General features: G+C 55.6%; 1 protein-coding gene across 5 annotated transcripts; it reads right to left on the bottom strand.

The window, feature by feature from the left end:
* Positions 1–7,757: 7,757 nt before the first annotated feature.
* On the bottom strand, positions 7,758–18,791 carry MCAM (melanoma cell adhesion molecule). Of its 5 annotated transcripts, none has more exons than XM_086766258.1 (16): positions 18,671–18,791; positions 14,041–14,168; positions 13,720–13,930; positions 13,541–13,611; positions 13,349–13,436; positions 12,956–13,135; positions 12,742–12,869; positions 12,416–12,578; positions 12,206–12,327; positions 11,751–11,889; positions 11,514–11,635; positions 11,279–11,414; positions 11,127–11,144; positions 10,458–10,599; positions 9,890–10,007; positions 7,758–9,208 (listed from the first exon to the last, which is right to left on the bottom strand). In XM_086766258.1, the coding sequence occupies exons 1-16, from the start codon at positions 18,735–18,737 to the stop codon at positions 9,179–9,181; spliced, it is 1,863 nt and encodes a 620-aa protein (XP_086622384.1). In that variant the 5' UTR covers positions 18,738–18,791; the 3' UTR covers positions 7,758–9,178. The 5 variants fall into 5 exon arrangements, with proteins under 5 accessions (XP_086622384.1, XP_086622386.1, XP_086622388.1 ...); XM_086766260.1 differs by having other exon boundaries at positions 14,041–14,162; positions 18,671–18,760; XM_086766262.1 differs by lacking the exon at positions 9,890–10,007.
* Positions 18,792–19,160: the final 369 nt, after the last annotated feature.

The raw sequence follows: 19,160 nt of genomic DNA, 5'->3' as shown, positions 1-19,160 counted from the left end.
AGCGTGTCTGTGGGAACTTCTGGGGCGGCTCTGGTTATTCTCTCGGTAGATCTGCCTGTTACGCTTGTGAGGCTGAGCAACCAGTCCTAGCGTATGAGAGTGATTTCCTGGCTTTATCCTGGAGAACGAGGTAAAAACCCTTTTGTGAGGGAGCACTATGATTTTATTTCCCTCTTTTTCATACTCTCTCCAGTGCTGCCACTGAATTTCTGACTTGCTGTGTAAACTCAGCGCAAGTGTGTTCACATGGGGCGTGTGACTCTTGCCACTGCCAAGGCTGTGTAAGAGCCAAGTCCAGCCGGCTAGAAAGCCTTAACTCTTGTCTTTGCAGTGTGTGTGACCAGAGTAGTGATGCCCTATCCCCATACAAGCCCTTTATTAGAGGCTTGTTGTAACGTTAGATTAAATCATGCCTAGCAGAGCTATTGAAGGCCTGTCTTTGGGGTTTATGTGCCGAGAGAAATTCCTATGGGTATTGTGCCAGGTATTAGAGATTAGAGAGAGCAATCTTTGTGGCATGTATTGCAAATTTTTCTGCATGTGTCCTTTCTGTGCCCTGTTTGTGTCTCAAACTGATTTAAGAAACTTAAATCTTGGCTTTTCTTCCTTAGACATGTAAGTTTTTGCTAGTACCTCTGAAGTGCAGCAGAGTCCTGACCATGTCTTATGGCTGTGCTCTGTGAAGTCAATCCAGGCACTGTGCAGTGTATTTTTCCTGTTCTTCTTTCAGAAAGGTAAGCCTAAGATTGAGTTCTTTTTTTTCCCCTTCACCTCCTTGCTGTTTATTCTTAATAAGTTAACTTAATGATGCTACTTTAAAAAGGAAAAAAAAAAAACAAACTCAAAAGTCTAGTGCCTTTCCTAAGGGAATGCTGCATTGCTAGGCTGGATCTGAGTATCCACCTCTTTGTGAAGGGGTGGATACTCAAGCTGTAAAAATGCCTTTGAGCGCAAGACTGCTTTGAAAGGGGTGAAAAGAAGGGGCAAGAAAGATGGGCAATTGTCACTTCAACTATGACACTGTGTTTTGTAGCATTTCAACTCTGGAGGTTTCCTGCTTTACCTGTTCCTAACAGTGACTTGTCTGACTGGTGCTGTACTAAGCTTGGTGTGGAGACGGTAGAATTGTAGGACAGGATTGGTTTTGCTTGTAGCAAAATAGGAGTTCTGCTCATAAAAAATGCTGGTTTTCCCCCTACCTGTGAACCTGGACACAAAGCAAGCAGAAAGCACTTTGTGCGGTAAGAGTTGGGCACAAATGCATGGGACCGGTATGTTCTGAACAGGGATTCCGGCTGACTTTGTTCGTTCAGTGCTCCGCTGGCTGAATGGGCATCCGCAATGAGACGTATCCTGCCAGGGGCGCGGTGAATCTCGCCTGCTGCACTGCCCTTGTGTGTCTGTCTCTGCAAGTGCTGCATCTGGAGGCGTGGAGTCTCTGCTGGGAGCCAGCGGCCTTGCTTTCACTGTAAACAGCTTTTCTGCATGCCCTTCACTGAGCCCTTACCCTGGGGGAGCCAGACAGGCTCGGAGTACAGCATGTTGCTTCCTGCATTAGACTGATTACATTACTGTAGCTAATCCTAAGGCAGGGTCATTACTGTAAACGTTGTTTTCAGTTGAGCAAGAAAAAATGCAACTCCTAGGGCGCTTTCTTGAAGGTGCCACTTTAAAAATTAGTTGGGAATAAGGACACTTATTTTTAAAGTTCCTAATAGAAATCTTTTTTGAAATTTCTTGGGGGGGGGGGGGGAACAATTGTTCTTTCTCTTGAATGACAAATACCAATTTGTATAATGTCAGTGTTAAAAATGTTGAGATTTTCACAAAATATTTTAAAAAGTATAATAGTGTCATTAATATAAAAATATAATAGCAGTATTTAATCCTTTCAGATCTGTAAAGAATAAAGAAAAACAGAAGGTAAATATTCTTACAGAGAGTAGCTGAGCTTTAAGGTTCACTTGGTTTAAAGTCCTCATTTTGTTTGCAAATGCATTGTTAATGTTTAGAGGTTATACTAATGTTATTTATTAATTGTTTCCATTCTTGTATGCTGCCCACTAAGAGCTTCTTTGTTTGGGATTTCATTCACCTGTGTCAGTAAAAAGAAAACAAAACAAAGTTTTATTTTTAAATAAAATTTCCTTTGTTGTAGCATATCGTCCGTGTTGGGTTGGTTCTGTGAGTCCTGAAGAAGAATACTCTGCTCAAGCCTGACTGGGTCATCTTGGTCAGTGTGCCCAAGTCTGAGAGTCTCACGGGTTCTGCAGTCTCTGTTGGGGTCTAGGAGATCCTGAGGCGTCAGCCCCGCTCTGCTGGAGCCTGTTAGGCTCGTTTGCCTCTCACAGACTCTGAGAGCCCTTTATGATAGACTCTAGACGACTGTTACCGTTATTGCATAGCATTTCTGTAATGATCCGTATTTCACAATTACAGAATATTATTGTGTATTAAATATAAAGGATATCTACTAAATCCAAAATTATATATACGTAGGTAGCACTACGCACTTAATATTGTGTTCCTGTCTCGTGGATGCTATGCAGTGTTAGGCGCTCTTGGAGTCTGACGTAGCCTGCTGAGATTGTGAGATGCAGGGGCCTGTGCATTGCAGAGGACAAGACCCTGTGAGACGTGGGCAGGCTCCAGCAGCCTTCAGTTGGGTGTTTTAGGCACTGCTGGAGGCTGGAAAGCTCATAGCATCCAGCAGCAGAGCCTGGCAGGTTCTGGGCTCCTGTACTCCAGAGCCTGGAGGGCCCATTAAATGAAAGACTCAAAAGATGACAAGCTGGCCTGACTGCCCCCTCAGAACATTTGGGGGGGGGTGTCAACTGATGCTACCTGAGCTCAAACAGGGACAGATGGGACACTTGGGGTCAAGGGAACACGGCAAATATGTCCCACTGGGGTGAAATAGGGACATAAGGGGGTCAAAAGAGGACACAGGGGTTATTAGCGGTCAAGTGACCCCTCAAAGTTGCCTCTGTGGGGTCACTTCAGGTTACTGGGGTTATTAGAGGTCAAGTGACCCCTCAAAGTTGCCTCTGTGGGGTCACTTCAGGTTACTGGGGTTATTCGAGGTCAAGTGACCCATCAAAGTTGCCTCTCTGGGGTCACTTCAGGTTACTGGGGTTATTACAGGTCAAGTGACCCCTCAAAGTTGCCTCTGTGGGGTCACTTCAGGTTAATGGGGTCAACTGAGGACACAGGGGTTATTAGAGGTCAAGTGACCCCTCAAAGTTGCCTCTCTGGGGTCACTTCAGGTTACTGGGGTTATTACAGGTCAAGTGACCCCTCAAAGTTGCCTCTCTGGGGTCACTTCAGGTTACTGGGGTTATTAGAGGTCAAGTGACCCCTCAAAGTTGCCTCTCTGGGGTCACTTCAGGTTACTGGGGTTATTAGAGGTCAAGTGACCCCTCAAAGTTGCCTCTGTGGGGTCACTTCAGGTTCCTGGGGTTATTACAGGTCAAGTGACCCCTCAAAGTTGCCTCTCTGGGGGGTCACTTCAGGTTACTGGGGTTATTCGAGGTCAAGTGACCCCTCAAAGTTGCCTCTCTGGGGTCACTTCAGGTTACTGGGGTTATTACAGGTCAAGTGACCCCTCAAAGTTGCCTCTCTGGGGTCACTTCAGGTTACTGGGGTTATTACAGGTCAACTGACCCCTCAAAGTTGCCTCTCTGGGGGGTCACTTCAGGTTACTGGGGTTATTCGAGGTCAAGTGACCCCTCAAAGTTGCCTCTCTGGGGTCACTTCAGGTTACTGGGGTTATTAGCGGTCAAGTGACCCCTCAAAGTTGCCTCTCTGGGGTCACTTCAGGTTACTGGGGTTATTAGAGGTCAAGTGACCCCTCAAAGTTGCCTCTCTGGGGGGTCACTTCAGGTTACTGGGGTTATTACAGGTCAAGTGACCCCTCAAAGTTGCCTCTCTGGGGTCACTTCAGGTTACTGGGGTTATTAGAGGTCAAGTGACCCCTCAAAGTTGCCTCTCTGGGGTCACTTCAGGTTAATGGGGTCAACTGAGGACACAGGGGTTATTAGAGGTCAAGTGACCCCTCAAAGTTGCCTCTCTGGGGTCACTTCAGGTTACTGGGGTTATTACAGGTCAAGTGACCCCTCAAAGTTGCCTCTGTGGGGTCACTTCAGGTTACTGGGGTTATTCGAGGTCAAGTGACCCCTCAAAGTTGCCTCTCTGGGGTCACTTCAGGTTCCTGGGGTTATTACAGGTCAAGTGACCCCTCAAAGTTGCCTCTGTGGGGGGTCACTTCAGGTTACTGGGGTTATTCGAGGTCAAGTGACCCCTCAAAGTTGCCTCCCTGGGGTCACTTCAGGTTACTGGGGTTATTACAGGTCAAGTGACCCCTCAAAGTTGCCTCTGTGGGGTCACTTCAGGTTACTGGGGTTATTAGCGGTCAAGTGACCCCTCAAAGTTGCCTCTCTGGGGGGTCATTTCAGGTTACTGGGGTTATTAGAGGTCAAGTGACCCCTCAAAGTTGCCTCTCTGGGGTCACTTCAGGTTACTGGGGTTATTAGCGGTCAAGTGACCCCTCAAAGTTGCCTCTCTGGGGGGTCACTTCAGGTTACTGGGGTTATTAGAGGTCAAGTGACCCCTCAAAGTTGCCTCTCTGGGGTCACTTCAGGTTACTGGGGTTATTAGCGGTCAAGTGACCCCTCAAAGTTGCCTCTCTGGGGGGTCACTTCAGGTTACTGGGGTTATTAGAGGTCAAGTGACCCCTCAAAGTTGCCTCTCTGGGGTCACTTCAGGTTACTGGGGTTATTACAGGTCAAGTGACCCCTCAAAGTTGCCTCTCTGGGGTCACTTCAGGTTACTGGGGTTATTAGCGGTCAAGTGACCCCTCAAAGTTGCCTCTCTGGGGTCACTTCAGGTTACTGGGGTTATTAGCGGTCAAGTGACCCCTCAAAGTTGCCTCTCTGGGGGCTCACTTCAGGTTACTGGGGTTATTAGCGGTCAAGTGACCCCTCAAAGTTGCCTCTCTGGGGGGTCACTTCAGGTTACTGGGGTTATTCGAGGTCAAGTGACCCCTCAAAGTTGCCTCTCTGGGGTCACTTCAGGTTACTGGGGTTATTAGCGGTCAAGTGACCCCTCAAAGTTGCCTCTCTGGGGTCACTTCAGGTTACTGGGGTTATTACAGGTCAAGTGACCCCTCAAAGTTGCCTCTCTGGGGTCACTTCAGGTTACTGGGGTTATTACAGGTCAAGTGACCCCTCAAAGTTGCCTCTCTGGGGTCACTTCAGGTTACTGGGGTTATTAGCGGTCAAGTGACCCCTCAAAGTTGCCTCTCTGGGGTCACTTCAGGTTACTGGGGTTATTACAGGTCAAGTGACCCCTCAAAGTTGCCTCTCTGGGGTCACTTCAGGTTACTGGGGTTATTACAGGTCAAGTGATCCCTCAAAGTTGCCTCTCTGTGGTCACTTCAGGTTACTGGGGTTATTACAGGTCAAGTGACCCCTCAAAGTTGCCTCTCTGGGGTCACTTCAGGTTACTGGGGTTATTACAGGTCAAGTGATCCCTCAAAGTTGCCTCTCTGTGGTCACTTCAGGTTAATGGGGTCAACTGAGGACACAGGGGTTATTCGAGGTCAAGTGACCCCTCAAAGTTGGCTCTCTCGGGTCCCTTCAGGTTACTGGGGTTATTAGCGGTCAAGTGACCCCTCAAAGTTGCATCTCTGGGGGTCACTTCAGGTTACTGGGGTTATTCGAGGTCAAGTGACCCCTCAAAGTTGCCTCTGTGGGGTCACTTCAGGTTACTGGGGTTATTACAGGTCAAGTGACCCCTCAAAGTTGCCTCTCTGGGGTCACTTCAGGTTACTGGGGTTATTCGAGGTCAAGTGACCCCTCAAAGTTGCCTCTCTGGGGTCACTTCAGGTTAATGGGGTCAACTGAGGACACAGGGGTTATTCGAGGTCAAGTGACCCCTCAAAGTTGCCTCTCTGGGGTCACTTCAGGTTACTGGGGTTATTCGAGGTCAAGTGACCCCTCAAAGTTGCCTCTCTGGGGTCACTTCAGGTTAATGGGGTCAACTGAGGACACAGGGGTTATTCGAGGTCAAGTGACCCCTCAAAGTTGCCTCTCTGGGGTCACTTCAGGTTACTGGGGTCAACTGAGGACACAGAGGTTATTAGAGGTCAAGCGAGCCCCTCAAAGATTTCTCCGCTGGGGCAAATGTGCATGCGGGGGTCAAAGGTTGATAAGATGGGATAAATAATATGAACTGTGGTGAAATGGGGGGGGGGGGGCACTTGGATTTTAATGGTATCAAGTATTTCCGATCTTGTTAAATGGCTCGAAAGACATGAGCTCCATCACCCAGGGGCTGTGGCGTTATCCGTAATTTGAAGTACGCGTGGTGTCAGGTCCCTGGTTACTGCCGCCTATTGAAGGTGGTGGTACAGTTTGCCACTCTAACACGTCCGTGTAGGGGCGGAGATCCCCATTTGTGTTTATTGTTGCCTACCCTACCTGTCAGCGCAGCCAGCTTACCGACCGGATGTCTTCATTAGTGGGAGATGAGAATCTGTCACCGCTATTAGTACCTATAGCAGGCAGCAATACAAGTAGCTATTTCAACCTATACAGTACCTATTAGAAACTAACTATTTATCTACCCGTAGTAGTTACAGTAGCCTGTCCTAAAATTATCTATCAGAATTTACTGGAATGTGTAGATTTGTTAGTAGCTCCAATAGCTGGTAATAAGATTTTCTTGTATAATCTACCACTATCTAATAATGCAGTTATTCATTAAGTACTTATTGGTAGTTAGATTAGCTAGAAATATAAAAGTATAGTAAAATCTGTAAGAGAATCTACTTATAGAATTATCTATAATAGTTATTAATGCAATTATCTGTTAGAATTATTAGAATCTATGAATGGAACTTATTAGTATACTAGCCATACAATTTTGTCTCATAATCTAGGAGAATCTTTTAACAGAATTATATATTCATGTCTGCATTAGTATTACTGCAATTCTCTATTAAAAGCTATTACTAGTTGCATCTAATAAACTACCTATTGTATTTAGTCTCTATAGTAGCTATTAATATAATGACCAATTAAAATGTCTTTGAATAGATCAGTTAGAATTCTCTGTTAGGATCTACAGTAGCTAGTACATGAATAACAGTTAGAATCTATCAGAATTCTTTAAGGGATAAATCCATTAATATCTATTAGTATCTCTAGCAGCTATCAATAAAATTCCCTACTATAAAGTCTTGTTATCCATTAGAAGCTAGTGCGAGACTTATCCATGCGTGTTCTTAGTATGTACGCTAGCTACTAATGCCAACTGTTTAATGGCTTCTACTCCTGGGATCCATTAAATTCTACTGCAGTATTATCTTTTAGTTTCTGCCCTCACGAGTCATAGAATGCTACATTAGCACCTAATACTACGGTTAGCTAGTCGAATACATCGGCAGGTTGATCAGCGGCAGGTTGATCAGCGTGGGTAGTTACCAGCGTCCGTAGGAGCCATTCTTGCAATTACCTCTTAGCATCTACAGAGCGACCTGTTAGCGCCTACGGGGTGGACGCGTGTCATGGCCTCAGATAAGGCTCATGGCCTAAGAGGCATTGGTGGGTGGGCAGCCCACCGCGCCCTTCAGCGCTGTCCCTTCATAACCTGCTCCTGGGGAAAGGAGCCTGGAAATCGAGCGGGGACGGGGGAGACACGCTGCCCTGCCTGTCCCAGTGGGGCTGCTGCCAGCGGGAACAAACTCGGAACCCAGCTTTGAACTTTGTACTTTATTTTCACATATATAAAAAAAAAAAACCTTGCAAGTATCAGACAAAACTTCTGGAAATTTACACACAACCCAACAAAAATATATATAAACCAAAGCTTTTGCTTCGACAACACTTGTAGCTCACGAGTATAGCTCACCGCTTGTCGGGGCGCTGGCTGCTGAGCTGCTGCTCGGGTCCCTGCTACCGGCAGAGGATGCTGGGGGTGCGCGAGGGGACATCTCTCCTGTCACCCAGGGTTAGCTCAAGCCCCCTTGCCAAAAGGCTGCGGAGACGATAGGCTCGGGGACAGCATAGCACTGAGAGTACGTGACTTACAAGAAGGAGAGGCTGCAGGGGGGCTGATCTCTCTAGAAGGAGGCAGGAGAGAAAGAGCCGCGTTTGCAGGCAGACGGCTGGGACAGGCCACGGCAGCGGAAGCAAAAGGCAGGCTGCTTGCCCGTCTCCCCTCTCCACCACTCAACTGCTGTAGCACAGGCCTGGCTGTGGGGCCAGTGGTGCCACCGAAGCACAGAAATAAACCAGTTTTACCTGGGGCTGGTAATCATTCAGCATTAAAAAGAAAAAAACAAACCCTGAGACATCACTGACTGGCCCTGGTCTCATGTTCCTTAGTTTTAAATTTGAGGTTGGCTCTGGAAGCCCCCTAAAAGCAATCCAATTCCCTGGGGACTGGGGAGAGAGAGGCCCTTCCCCTCACGTCAGCAAGGCTACACTAGAAACCAGAGAACCTAAGCCCTTGGTCCGGCCTATGCCTGAGAGATGGGCACCTCTGTCCTTGCTCTGCCAGGTCCTCGCCTCCCATGGGATCACAGCTACCCATCGTGGAGCTCCCTGCCTGCACAGCACGTCAAGACACGCTGGGCTAAACCAACAAGACAAGAACAGTTCAAAAGGAAAAGCAAAGCACTGACACCTCCCCAGCATCTGGCAAACGCCACTCTAACACGCCATCTCCATTCTTCGCTCATCTAACCCGCACACCACTACAGCTAAGGTGCCTGGGACATCCCAAAAGTAAAAGCAAAATTTCACCAACTTTTCTGAGCAAGTTTGGGGTTAAAACACATCAAAACCTTCCCACACACGTACAGGACAATCTCCTGAAAAAGCCTCAAATCCTTCCACCAGGTAACTTAACAGGATATTTCTTTCTAATATTGCTGTTGACTTTGCTGAGTAGTAAGCAAGTCCAGCTTTGCTGCTGCTAAGTCGACAACCTGCAAGCCCACAGTTGAGGTAACAGACAAGTGAGTCAGGGAGGTGTCCCCTGCGCGCTGGGGCTCCACGCTGCGACACAGTAATTGTCTCTGGCTGTGCTCCCCAGGTACTGGAGCAGGGGTGGGACAAGGCAATTCAAGAGCAGGAAAGGCTTGAAGGAAGAAAGCACTTAGTAGGTTCCCTCTCTAGTTTCTCAGATCGATGTATTTCTCGCTCTTCAGTCCACCAAAGTACAAAGAGGGGGGAAAAAAGGGGGGAAAAAAAAAAAAAAAAGGCAGTTAGAGGTGAACACAAAATCAGGTCCTGCCTTTGCATGGTGGCGGTCAGCTGTGAACAGCTGCTTAAGCCCCCGGTGGCTCTCAACCTCAAGTGAGAGGGAAGCACACAGCCTGGGAGACTCATCTCATCCTGCACCGAGGACTTTGGCTCAGAGATGCCAGAGCCGGGCCCAGTCCTGCAGCCACCGCTCCGACTCCTGGCCAGAGATATTTATGCAGTTCCTTCTCACAGAGCCCACCATGGAGCCTGGCTCCCGCGCCAGGGAGCGTGGAAGGAGGCAGTGCCAAGCAGGCCAAGCAGTGGGCAGTGTGCTCCCAGGAGGTGCCAGGGGCTGGCACCAAGCAGAGCTGCCCGTGCACAGGGAAGGGCTGCTCCTACGTCCCTGGAGCAGAGCGCTGTGGCTTTGTCACCTCCCCTCCCTCCCACGGCCCCTCTCAAGTGCTGATGATGGGATGATGGAGGCCCATGCAGGGTGGGCAGAGCTGGGAGAGGAGCTTGCAGAGAGGAGAAAAGCATTACCTCGATGCACCCCCAAACACTCCTCACCTCCGCTCCCAGCCCTGGGAGCAGCCCTGGCCCTGGGAAAGGGCAGCGCACGACGCTCTGCGTGGTCCTACCTGGTCAGCGGCAGGTCTCTTCTCATCGTTGGCACCCTGCAGGAGCCCCGCCTCTTCGGAAAGTTTATCTGACTTAACTTCAACTACAATCTTGTCTTTACGTGCCTCTGGCTTTGTGCTAAGGGAGGGAGGTGACAATTTTGAGACATGGTTGCGATACCAAAGAGGGCATGTGGCCGGTTCAGAGAGGCTGAGCCCTGGGGCTCCATCTCAAGGGATGCTCTGGAGCAGGGCTAGGACAGAAGGTGGCCAGGGGGCAAAGAGGCCGGGCTCAGAGGAAGCTTTGGGCTGCCCAGCCCCTCTCTGGGGAGGAGACCCTTGGCTGCTCTACCGCTCTGCTGTCCTCCTCGCCGCCTCCCTGCACAGACAGGGCAAGCAGTACGGACCCCAGGCTGTGGGAAGCTGGAAGCGCTGCCAAGACCCCCAGTGCGGTGCCCCCCCGAGGCTGCCCTATTCCCTCCCTCCGTGTTGGGCAGGGAGCGGCTGGTGCAATGAGATGGGAAGCATGAGTAATGGCAAGCACCTCTGGCCCCAAGGGCTCCCCAGAAGGGTGGGTGGCAGTGCTTACATGTCCTGTTTCCCAGCGCGGCCACACGGGATCTTGCCTTTCTTGTGCAGGAAATAGATGACAGACCCTAGCACAGCCACCACGAGGATGCAAACAATGATCGCCACAATGATTACTCCTTTGCTCTCTGATGTCTTTTGATCTAAACGCAACAGGAGAGAAAGAAGTTAATGCCTGTCCCACTCTGATACTCTCCCAGCTTCTGCATCACTGCACCTCCCTGGGGGCAAGAAAAGGACCCCTTCCTCCCCCCAGGAAAGCACCATGGGGACACTCCAGTTCTGGTGCTTCTCCAGCTCCCTGCAGGATGCAGATGTCAATACAAAAATGCTCTGTTAGGGCAGCTTCTGCATGAACACGCTTTGCATTCTGCTCCCAGCTGCCATGCCCTTGCACGCCACAGGAGGAAGCTGCGCTTGATGGCCTCACTGGGCTACAGGCTGTGGGCAAGCAGGCAGCTTTCACACTGCTGCAGAAAGGGATGGAGACAGAGCCTCCGCTTTGCTCGAGGCTTGGCAGGGAGAGAGGAGCAGCGACACATGCGGTGCAAGAGCCAGCAGCCAAGACCCTCCTCCCCAGGCCAGAGGCCAACGCGACCTCCCATCCTTGGCATGCTCCCGACAGAGCCTGCTGACGGACGCATGCACGCAGTGCGGTGAGGAGACTGACCTTTTTTGATGGACTCCACTGGTAGAGCAGGAAGGGAGGGAAAGAAACAGAGCTCAGCCACACCACAGCAGCACAGCACAACACAGCATCTCTGCAAGGGGGGCCAATACTTCTTGGGGTTCCCAGGGCAGAGGGCAGTGCCCAAGACTCACCAAGCAGCTGGATGTGCTTCTCGCTGACACCCAGCGCATTGGAGACCCTGCACACGGCTCCCGCCCGCAGCAGATCATGGTTGACACGCACTGTCAGGTTGCTGGCAACCTGCTGATTTTCAACATACTCATGAGCCTGCCAAGGGAAAAAGCAGCAAAGGATTCAGCACCCAAGGCAATGTGCACCCCCAATAAGAGACTGCAGCCTGGACTCAGCACCCTCCCCGGCTCTCACCGTCCCATTGACGTTCCAGTGGACAGAGGGCCTGGGGAAAGCGATGGCCTTGCACGTCAGGTTCACCACCTCATCCTGCCGCACATACAGCGGGGAACTGATGGCGACAATCCGCGGCTTCCCTGTGGGGAGGGCACATCAAGCACCCGTGGCTCGCTGCGGGGAACAAGGCTGATGCTGGGCAGGACAGGGCTCACTCTGACAAGGCAGCATACCCAGACACATGCCAGTTCTTACCCTGAACAGCCACAGCCACCTGCTTGCTCTGCTCCAGCCCCGGCACACTTGGTGCAATCACCTTGCAGCTAAAGTTGCTGGAAGTTTCGAAGGTGAGGTTGCTCAGAAAGAGCTGGTTCCCTTCTGCGATCTTCCTGCCCTGTTGGAAAGGGATGCCACCCAGTAATGAGCCCTGAGCATCAGGCCCTTCTGCACCCAGCTCCCCAGGCTCTGCAACTGTCCCAGAGACGCTCAGCCCTCCCTCCTAGTCACAGCGACAGCGCCTGCAAGTACAGGAGCTGCAGAACCGGCCAGGAGATGAAGAGGTAGAGACGGACAACACAGGTCCACGCAAGGGGGAATCCTACCCCGGGCCTCTCTCAAGAGAGAGGGACCTAGCTCCTGGCTCTGCCCAGTTTGCTGCAAAGCCCAGGCTTGCTGAGTCTGAGCGTGACAATACCTGAATGCCTTCTCACCTTCTCATCCCTCCACTGGTAGTTCAGGGCCACGGGGCTATGGGCATCGCAGCTCAGCTTCACGCTATCCCCCTCCTGAAGGGGTGAGGATGGCTCCATCTTCACACGGACCCCTTCAATGTCTAGGAGAGGGTGGGAGACCAGGGCAGGGTAAGCAGCAGGGTTGGGGCACCCACCACAAGGTGCGCGGGTGCCTGTCCCTCGCCTTACAGTTCACAACAAGCTCCACATCCTTCTCCATCTGTCTCATATCATCCAAGTCCAGGGTCTGGCATCTGTACAGGCCGCTGCTGCTCTTATTGACATCGTGCAGATTCAGCACCCCACTGCTGGTGTCTGCCAGTGATGTCAGGTCCTGCCAGTTGTCCTCCAGCTGCAGGCAGTGGGGAGAAAGCAGAGCCCTTAGCCCCACACAGGCACCCTCCATCCCAGACACTGCATTCCACTCCCCAGGGTCCTCCAGGCAGGGGATGAGGAGCAGCCAGGACACAAGATATCTGCCAAGGGAGAGGTGCCGACGTTCCCTCCAGTCTCACCTCTCTCTTAAAAAAGCTGAAGACAGGTGCTGGATTCCCATCGGCCTCACAGACCAGCTTCACGTCATCCCCTTCCTTCACCAGTGTCGGGGATGGCATGACCTGCAGCTTCACGTGCTCTGCTGGGTCTGAGGGAGGAGGGAGCGGGGTGGTCAGTGCGGGGCCCTGCCATGCAGCACCAGGCAGCAGGCACGATCCCCAGCCCCTGACTCACAGAAGACGGTGACATTGACTCGCTGCGACTCCACGGTGTGCCTCTGTCCCCGCAGCCAGTAGTGCACGGTGCAGTGGTAGAGGGAGTTGCGGTCCTCCCGGGTGACGTGGGCCAAGAGGGTGCTGCTCACCGTGTACAGCCCGCTCGACTCACGGGTCCGCGTGGTCGGGATCTTCACCCCTGCAGGGGACACAGCTGCTGTTCCCAGCCCATGGGGAGGCCACGGGAGGCGAGGGGGGCTCTCCTGGGAGCACACGGCTCCTTTGGGTGGCCACAGGCTGCCAGTCCCCAGCCGATGAGGTCCTGGATAGCACAAGTGCCCCGGCCCCACTCCCTAGCGGGCAGGTGCAGTTCACCATCCCCATTCCTCAACCCCATCCCCATCCAACTCACTCTTCTCCTCCGGCTGCAGCTGCTTCCCATTCTTGTGCCATGTGATGTTGGGGGCCGGGAAGCTGTTCCTGCTCACACACTGGGCAATCTGCGGCGGCAGAGACAGCCTTGAGCATCGAGTGCTCCCATGGGGAGAGAGGAGCCTGACACGACTGGGAGCCTCCCCCTCACCCATGTGGGGCCTCTCCTTACCTGCGAGATGTCACTGCTCTGCACGGAGATGCCTCCTGTGTTGGCCACGATCTCAGGGGCCTCGGGGACCTCTGGAAAGAGAAGCCACTCCATGCATATTAGGAGGGATGGGACGGGATCCCGCGCCAGCCCCGCAGAGTGTATGCACAGCTGTGCTGCCCTCCTGCCCCATCACTCACTGTAGACGTAGAGGTCGGTGTGGTTCTCGCCCATATCATGGCTGCCTGCCCTGACCCGGCACACGAAGGTTTTGGTGTCCTGCACCGTCACCCTGCTGATGGAGAGGGCCTTATCGTCCCCCACCGACAGCCGCCCCTTGTAGTCCGTGTTATCCTGCACGATCTCGTTGCCCATGACGCGGCACAGTCTCACGTGGTTGTGGCGGTCGATCTGCAAGGTAAGGGGCCAAGGCTGGGCTGACAGGGAGCCCAGGAGAAAGCCCCGGGCTAGCTGCCACCTCAGCCCACCACCCACAGCTCCTCTCCAAGGCCAGCACTCACGTAAAACCAGTCGATGTAGGTGTAAGAACCATTTCCAGGGATGTAGAAGTTGCACTCAATCCTGGCCGTGCCTCCACTCTCCACTTCGACCACTGCTGGCATGGAGACCTCCAGCTTGCTGGCTGCAGCTGCAGGACAGAGCTCATCACAGGCAGGAAGCATGGGGAAGCCCCTGTGTCTGAGCTATCGAGGCAGCTGAGCCCAACTTTGTCGCACCCCCAAAGGGTGTGCGGCAGAGCCGTGTCCTGCGCTGGCATCCCCCAGGCACCACGTCCCAGCCCAGCAGGAGTGCCAGCCAGGAGTATGGCCCTGCCCCTGCCACCATGCTGCCTTCTGCGTCCACAGAGAGCCCGTGGGCTCAGGCCACCAACCCTGTTTCCAGGGAAGGGATGAGGCACGCTGTGCTCACACCACCAGTCTCTCCAGGACACCTGGAGACCACCACCTACCCCAGTGCTCTTGCCTTCCCCACAGCATCTCAGCCTTGCTGAAACAGGCAGCAGATCCTCTGAGCCCCCAAATTCCCCCACAAACCACCGAGGCAGGGAGTGGCTGCACCCTGCCCAGGGATGAGTATGGAAAGGGGCTGTGTCTCCACAGCCCACGAGTGAGCATATTACCTTGCCAGCTGCCTTAATCTGAGCCTAGGGCAGCTTTGATGCCCCTAATATCCCAGGGCATGCATCCAATCACTGGCATCCCAGACCAGCACCCACCACGCCTTACTGGCCCAAGGGCCAGGCAAGAAGATGTCGGGAGGTTAGCAGAGGCACGGGAAGGTGTCGGGTGCTGGGGAGTGAAGCTGGCAGCACAAAGGCTGCACCTTCCCGCAGCCTGGGACCAGAGCCCTGACATCAGGCTGCACAGCCCCCACAGCGGCCCTGGCAGCTAGGACATGAATGAGGCGCTGTGTTCCTCCGCAGCAGGACAGGGCACAGCAGCTCAGGAGGGGTGCCCTAGTCAGCTGTGGCTGCCTGCTGCTCCCTTTCCCCCTCCAAGGAAAGGGAGCCCGCCAGGGAGGCAGCATACCCCCGACCACCACAGCCGTGCTGCAGCCGGGACTCCCGGATCCCTCCCCAAGCTCCGACCCTGCCGCCCAGGCAGGAACCCAGAATCCAGCAGTCAGAGCATCCACCCCTGCAGCGTACCCAAGGCGAGCCCCTCACTGCTCCTCTCCTCCCTGCCCATAAAGCAAACCCAGCGCTGCCCACTCATAGCACGAGTGGCACCAGGGACCCCTGGTGAGCAGAGCCTGCCCAGCCCAGCACCCCACCCCACCCTCTTGGCCCAGCCACCCGCCTGCCCACAGCAGTAATGGAGCCCCTGGCCACGCTCCAGAGCAGCAGGGCAAGGTAATGGCTATTGATCCAGGACAGGGAACAGAGCAGCTTCCTGAGGGGCTGGGGCAAAGTAGCCCCAGTCGGGCACGGCAGAGACAAGGGCTGCGTTACAGCAAGGCTTGGGAGCGCCTTCGCTGCTGGCCCTGCGGGTGCCAAAGCAAGGGGGATCCGCTCGCCCTGGGCCAACCGGCTCAGCATCCGCAGCCCAGCCCAGGTATGGGAGCTGGGGACAAGAGGCTGGAGGAAGCCAGCTGTGTCAACAGCTCCCTTGATAGTGCTGCTCGGTAACAGCCACAGAGCCTCGCAAGTGAGGCAACTTCAAAGGGCAACGCCGTGCTCACAACATACTCTGTCTGGAGCGGGTACGTGGTAGCACAGCCTCAAAACGCAGTCAGGAGCCCTCCTGCCACAGCAAAAGCCCTGGTTCACAGAACTAGCCGCCTCAGGACAACCCAACAGACAGCTCTTGGCTCTCGCCCATCCCATCAGCACAGTACAGCTGGCACTAAGCAAAGAGGGGTGAGCGAAGCACCGCACAGGAAAGGAGGTGCTACAAAAACAGGCGAAAGCCCCAGAGATAAGCATGCACTGGGAAACTGGATCGAGCGCAAATAGGAAAGATAACTTTACACCAGAGGCACCTGCCCACCTGCACAGCTACAACTTGGCTGCCTGGTGCGGCCGGGCACACGAAGACTTGGGCAAGTCTGGGGCCGGAGTACGCCCCAGCTGCTCCCCTGCACCCTCCCCTGAGCCCTGATACTTCTGAGCTGCAGACAGGCAGGCCAGGCTCTGCATTTTTAGATCTTCGGCACGGGCCCGGGGCAGAGTCTGCCCCTCGGAGAGGGAATGCTGCTGGCCCGCCCCGCTGACCCCCTCGGCATGAAAGCCCTCATCCAGGCAGCAAAGCACCCGAAACCATGAGCTCACAGCTGGAGAATGGATGGCATCTGGGGCTGGCATGAGGCACATGTCCCTCCCACCCATCCACTGCCCTTGAGGAGGTGGACACGGACGCTGCAGCCCCCATCCTGCCTGGAACAAGGGCTCACTGCTCCCCACCTCCTCCAGAGCAGGCTGGATACCAGCCCTCCCTGGGGCTGGAAGGAGCACTCAGCGACAGCACAGGTGCAACTGCCTGGAGGACACGAGGCTTCCCCCTGCAGCTCCAAGACCCCACAGCCTGCTATGTGCGTGGGCAGGCTACAGAGGCACAGATACCCTGGCATACCAGGCTCTGGGGACACAGCAACCCTCTCCTGCACCCAGCAAGACTGCAGACACCACTTCGGTGTGGGAACCTGGGCAGGGCTGGAGACCCATCGGTCATGTGTGGAGCAACCCAGCTGTAGAGCTGAGATCCAGCCTGCACCGTGCACCCCCCAAGCACCTGGCACAGCTCCAGTGGAGACCTAGAGATCTGGAGAAGACGTCTGCAGCAAGCAAGCAGGGAAGGGAGGAGAGCCCCCGTCTCTTTCCATCTGGCTGGCGGACAGCCGGCCGGCAGCCAGAGCTCCACAAGAACAAAGATTTGCTTTTAGAGCCGGGGAAGGGGGTGGGGAGCAACACAGCCCCTCCGCCAGCCTCCTGCGCAGCAGAGGTGTCATGGGGAGCCAGTGAGGAGCGCGGCCGCACGGGCGGCACACAGCCCCCAGCACAGAGCCCCCGGCACGCAGCAACAAGAGCAGGGGCACCAAAGGGGTCTGGAGCCGCATGTGGGATGCTTGAGGTTTCCGTGGGTTTCTGTTCCCCGCTCAGGAAAACCAGCTGCGGCCAGATCCCGCCTCCTCCCGGCACATGCAGACACGCTGCCCTCCTCTGCCCTGGCGAGACCACCCTTCCTGCACAGGTCCCTGAGCCAGGGTGCCCCAGCTCCCACAGAGTGGGATCACCTGCACCCCTTCTTCCTCACAGAGAAGAGAAACAGGATGCAGAGCCCTGGCCCCACAGCAAGCAGCGGCACTGCCAGCGCCCCACAGCCTCCGCCCAGCCCAGCCCTCGCTGTGCTTGGGATGGGGAGGGAGCCAAGGCTCTGCTGCAGCAGGGACCGCCACCTTGCACCCCCAAAAAGACCTCAGCACCCCGTCAGGATCCAGCCATGTGCACCAGAGAGGAATGGCTCACAGTCCCAGCCCTGCAGCCAGGTGACAACACCCACAGGGACCCGTCTCACAGCCGGAGATTGCAGTGCAGGAAGGGGCCAGGGTGGCACGGGCAGCCCCAGTGTGGGCTCAGTGAGCCCCCCATCCCGCCTGGGAACGGCTTGGCCGCAGCCTCACACGCTTCTGGGAAGCATCAAGCCTTTCGCCGCGACTGGGCTTGCGAATGCACCGATGCCGCCAACCAATAAAGGCCTCGCTCGGCACATGTGCTGTGGGGAAGGGGATCCCAACACGGGCCGGGGGTGGAAGTGGCTTTTGGCTCGGGCCCCCAGCCCTGCCGTCGAGCCAAGGCCTCGGCCGAGAGCAGGCTTCCCCAGCGCCCGGGGCCACCTCCAGGGACGAGGCGAGAAGGCGGCAGCGAGCAGCCAGCGCACCGGGACCACGCCCCGGTCCCCGGCGAGGACAGGGCATGCTGCGGGGAACGGGGCAGGGCAGGAAAGACAGCCCCCTCCCGAGGGTGAAAACGGACTGGAAAGAGGATAAAAAAAGAAAGCGTGGGGAAAAAAGAAAGCCAAGAGAAACACAGTACTCGGGGAAAAACTCCTTAGAAGGAAACGGGTGGGTGCTTCCCCAGCGCGCCCCGCTGCACACTGAAGGCAGGTCGGGGCACCCCGGCACCCCGCCCCGCGGAGCACGGCCCCGGCAGCTCGCCGCCTTCCCCGGCCACCGGGCCAGCCTCCTCGGGGACGCAGAGGGGTACCCCTCGCCCTGCCCCGCCTTCGGGAGGGGCTGCAGAGGGGTCCCGAGAGCCGAAGGGGGCACCCGCGGCTCCCCAGCCGCAGACCCACACCGCTCCCCCACTGCTGCCGAGCCTGGGAGCCGTGCACAAAACGCCCGAGGGGGGCTGCTCCACCCAGCGCTCCCCCGGCACCGCAAGTCTGGCGACCCTGGTCCAAGCCAGGCAGCCCTCCAAGGGCGTCAGCCCTCCCGGCTTCCCGGGGCGACTTTGGAGGGGGAGGACCCCGCCGGCTGCCGCCCCTCTCGCCCCCCGCAGCCCGAGCGGAGCGCAGCCCGGCGCTGGGAAGGGCAGAGTCCAGCAGAGCCAGCACCGCACGCCCCAGTTACCGCAGCGGCGTCCCCCTCCCGGAACGCCCCGTCCCGTCGCCCGTCCCGTCCGGGGCCACTCACCGCAGCAGAGCAGGAAGCAGCAGCCCCAGCACAGGGCGAGCCCGACCGCCCGTCGCCCCCCAGCCATGCCCGCCGCCGGCCTCCCGCGACTGAGCGGGGCCGCGGGCTGACGTCAGGCGGCGGAGGAGGAGGAGGAGGAGGAGGAGGAAGGCGTGGTGCCTGCCCACCCCCCGCGGCCGCTTATCACCCCCCAGCGGCAGCCGGTCGGGCGCCGCCGCACCCAGCGGGCTTGCAGACCCCCGGCCCCGCTCAGCCTCCAGCACCCCGGCTTCTCCCAGACGCCCCCCCCCCCCCAAAATCTGAGCCCCGAGCAAATGCCCCCTCTCCCGCCCCTTCTGTTTTCAGGCGTTTCGAGCTTTGCCGGTGGAGGCTCGTTCCAGCTTTGCTCGCAGCTCTGCGGGTCCCGCCTGTCCGGGCTTGCACAGGCGGATCGGGGCAGACTGCCGGGCGCTGGAGGGGGAAAGCGCTACTGGAGGGGGCAGAGGTGTGG

Source organism: Chlamydotis macqueenii, chromosome 24 (genome assembly GCF_036417535.1).
Source record: "Chlamydotis macqueenii isolate bChlMac1 chromosome 24, bChlMac1.mat, whole genome shotgun sequence".
Lineage (NCBI taxonomy): Eukaryota > Metazoa > Chordata > Aves > Otidiformes > Otididae > Chlamydotis > Chlamydotis macqueenii.
Note: the sequence above shows the minus strand (reverse complement) of the source record. Positions and strands in the feature narration are given on the sequence as shown.

What these genes read in the sequence shown, in the direction of transcription:
- MCAM (XM_086766258.1), bottom strand. Translation starts at nt 18,737, where the DNA reads ATGGCTGGGGGGCGACGGGCGGTCGGGCTCGCCCTGTGCTGGGGCTGC. An exon ending in AGAGCAGTGACATCTCGCAG is followed by an intron (nt 13,437 to 13,540) that starts GTAAGGAGAGGC and finishes CTGCCGCCGCAG; the next exon opens with ATTGCCCAGTGTGTGAGCAG. An exon ending in GGTGGCTGTGGCTGTTCAGG is followed by an intron (nt 11,636 to 11,750) that starts GTAAGAACTGGC and finishes CCCTCCCCACAG; the next exon opens with GGAAGCCGCGGATTGTCGCC.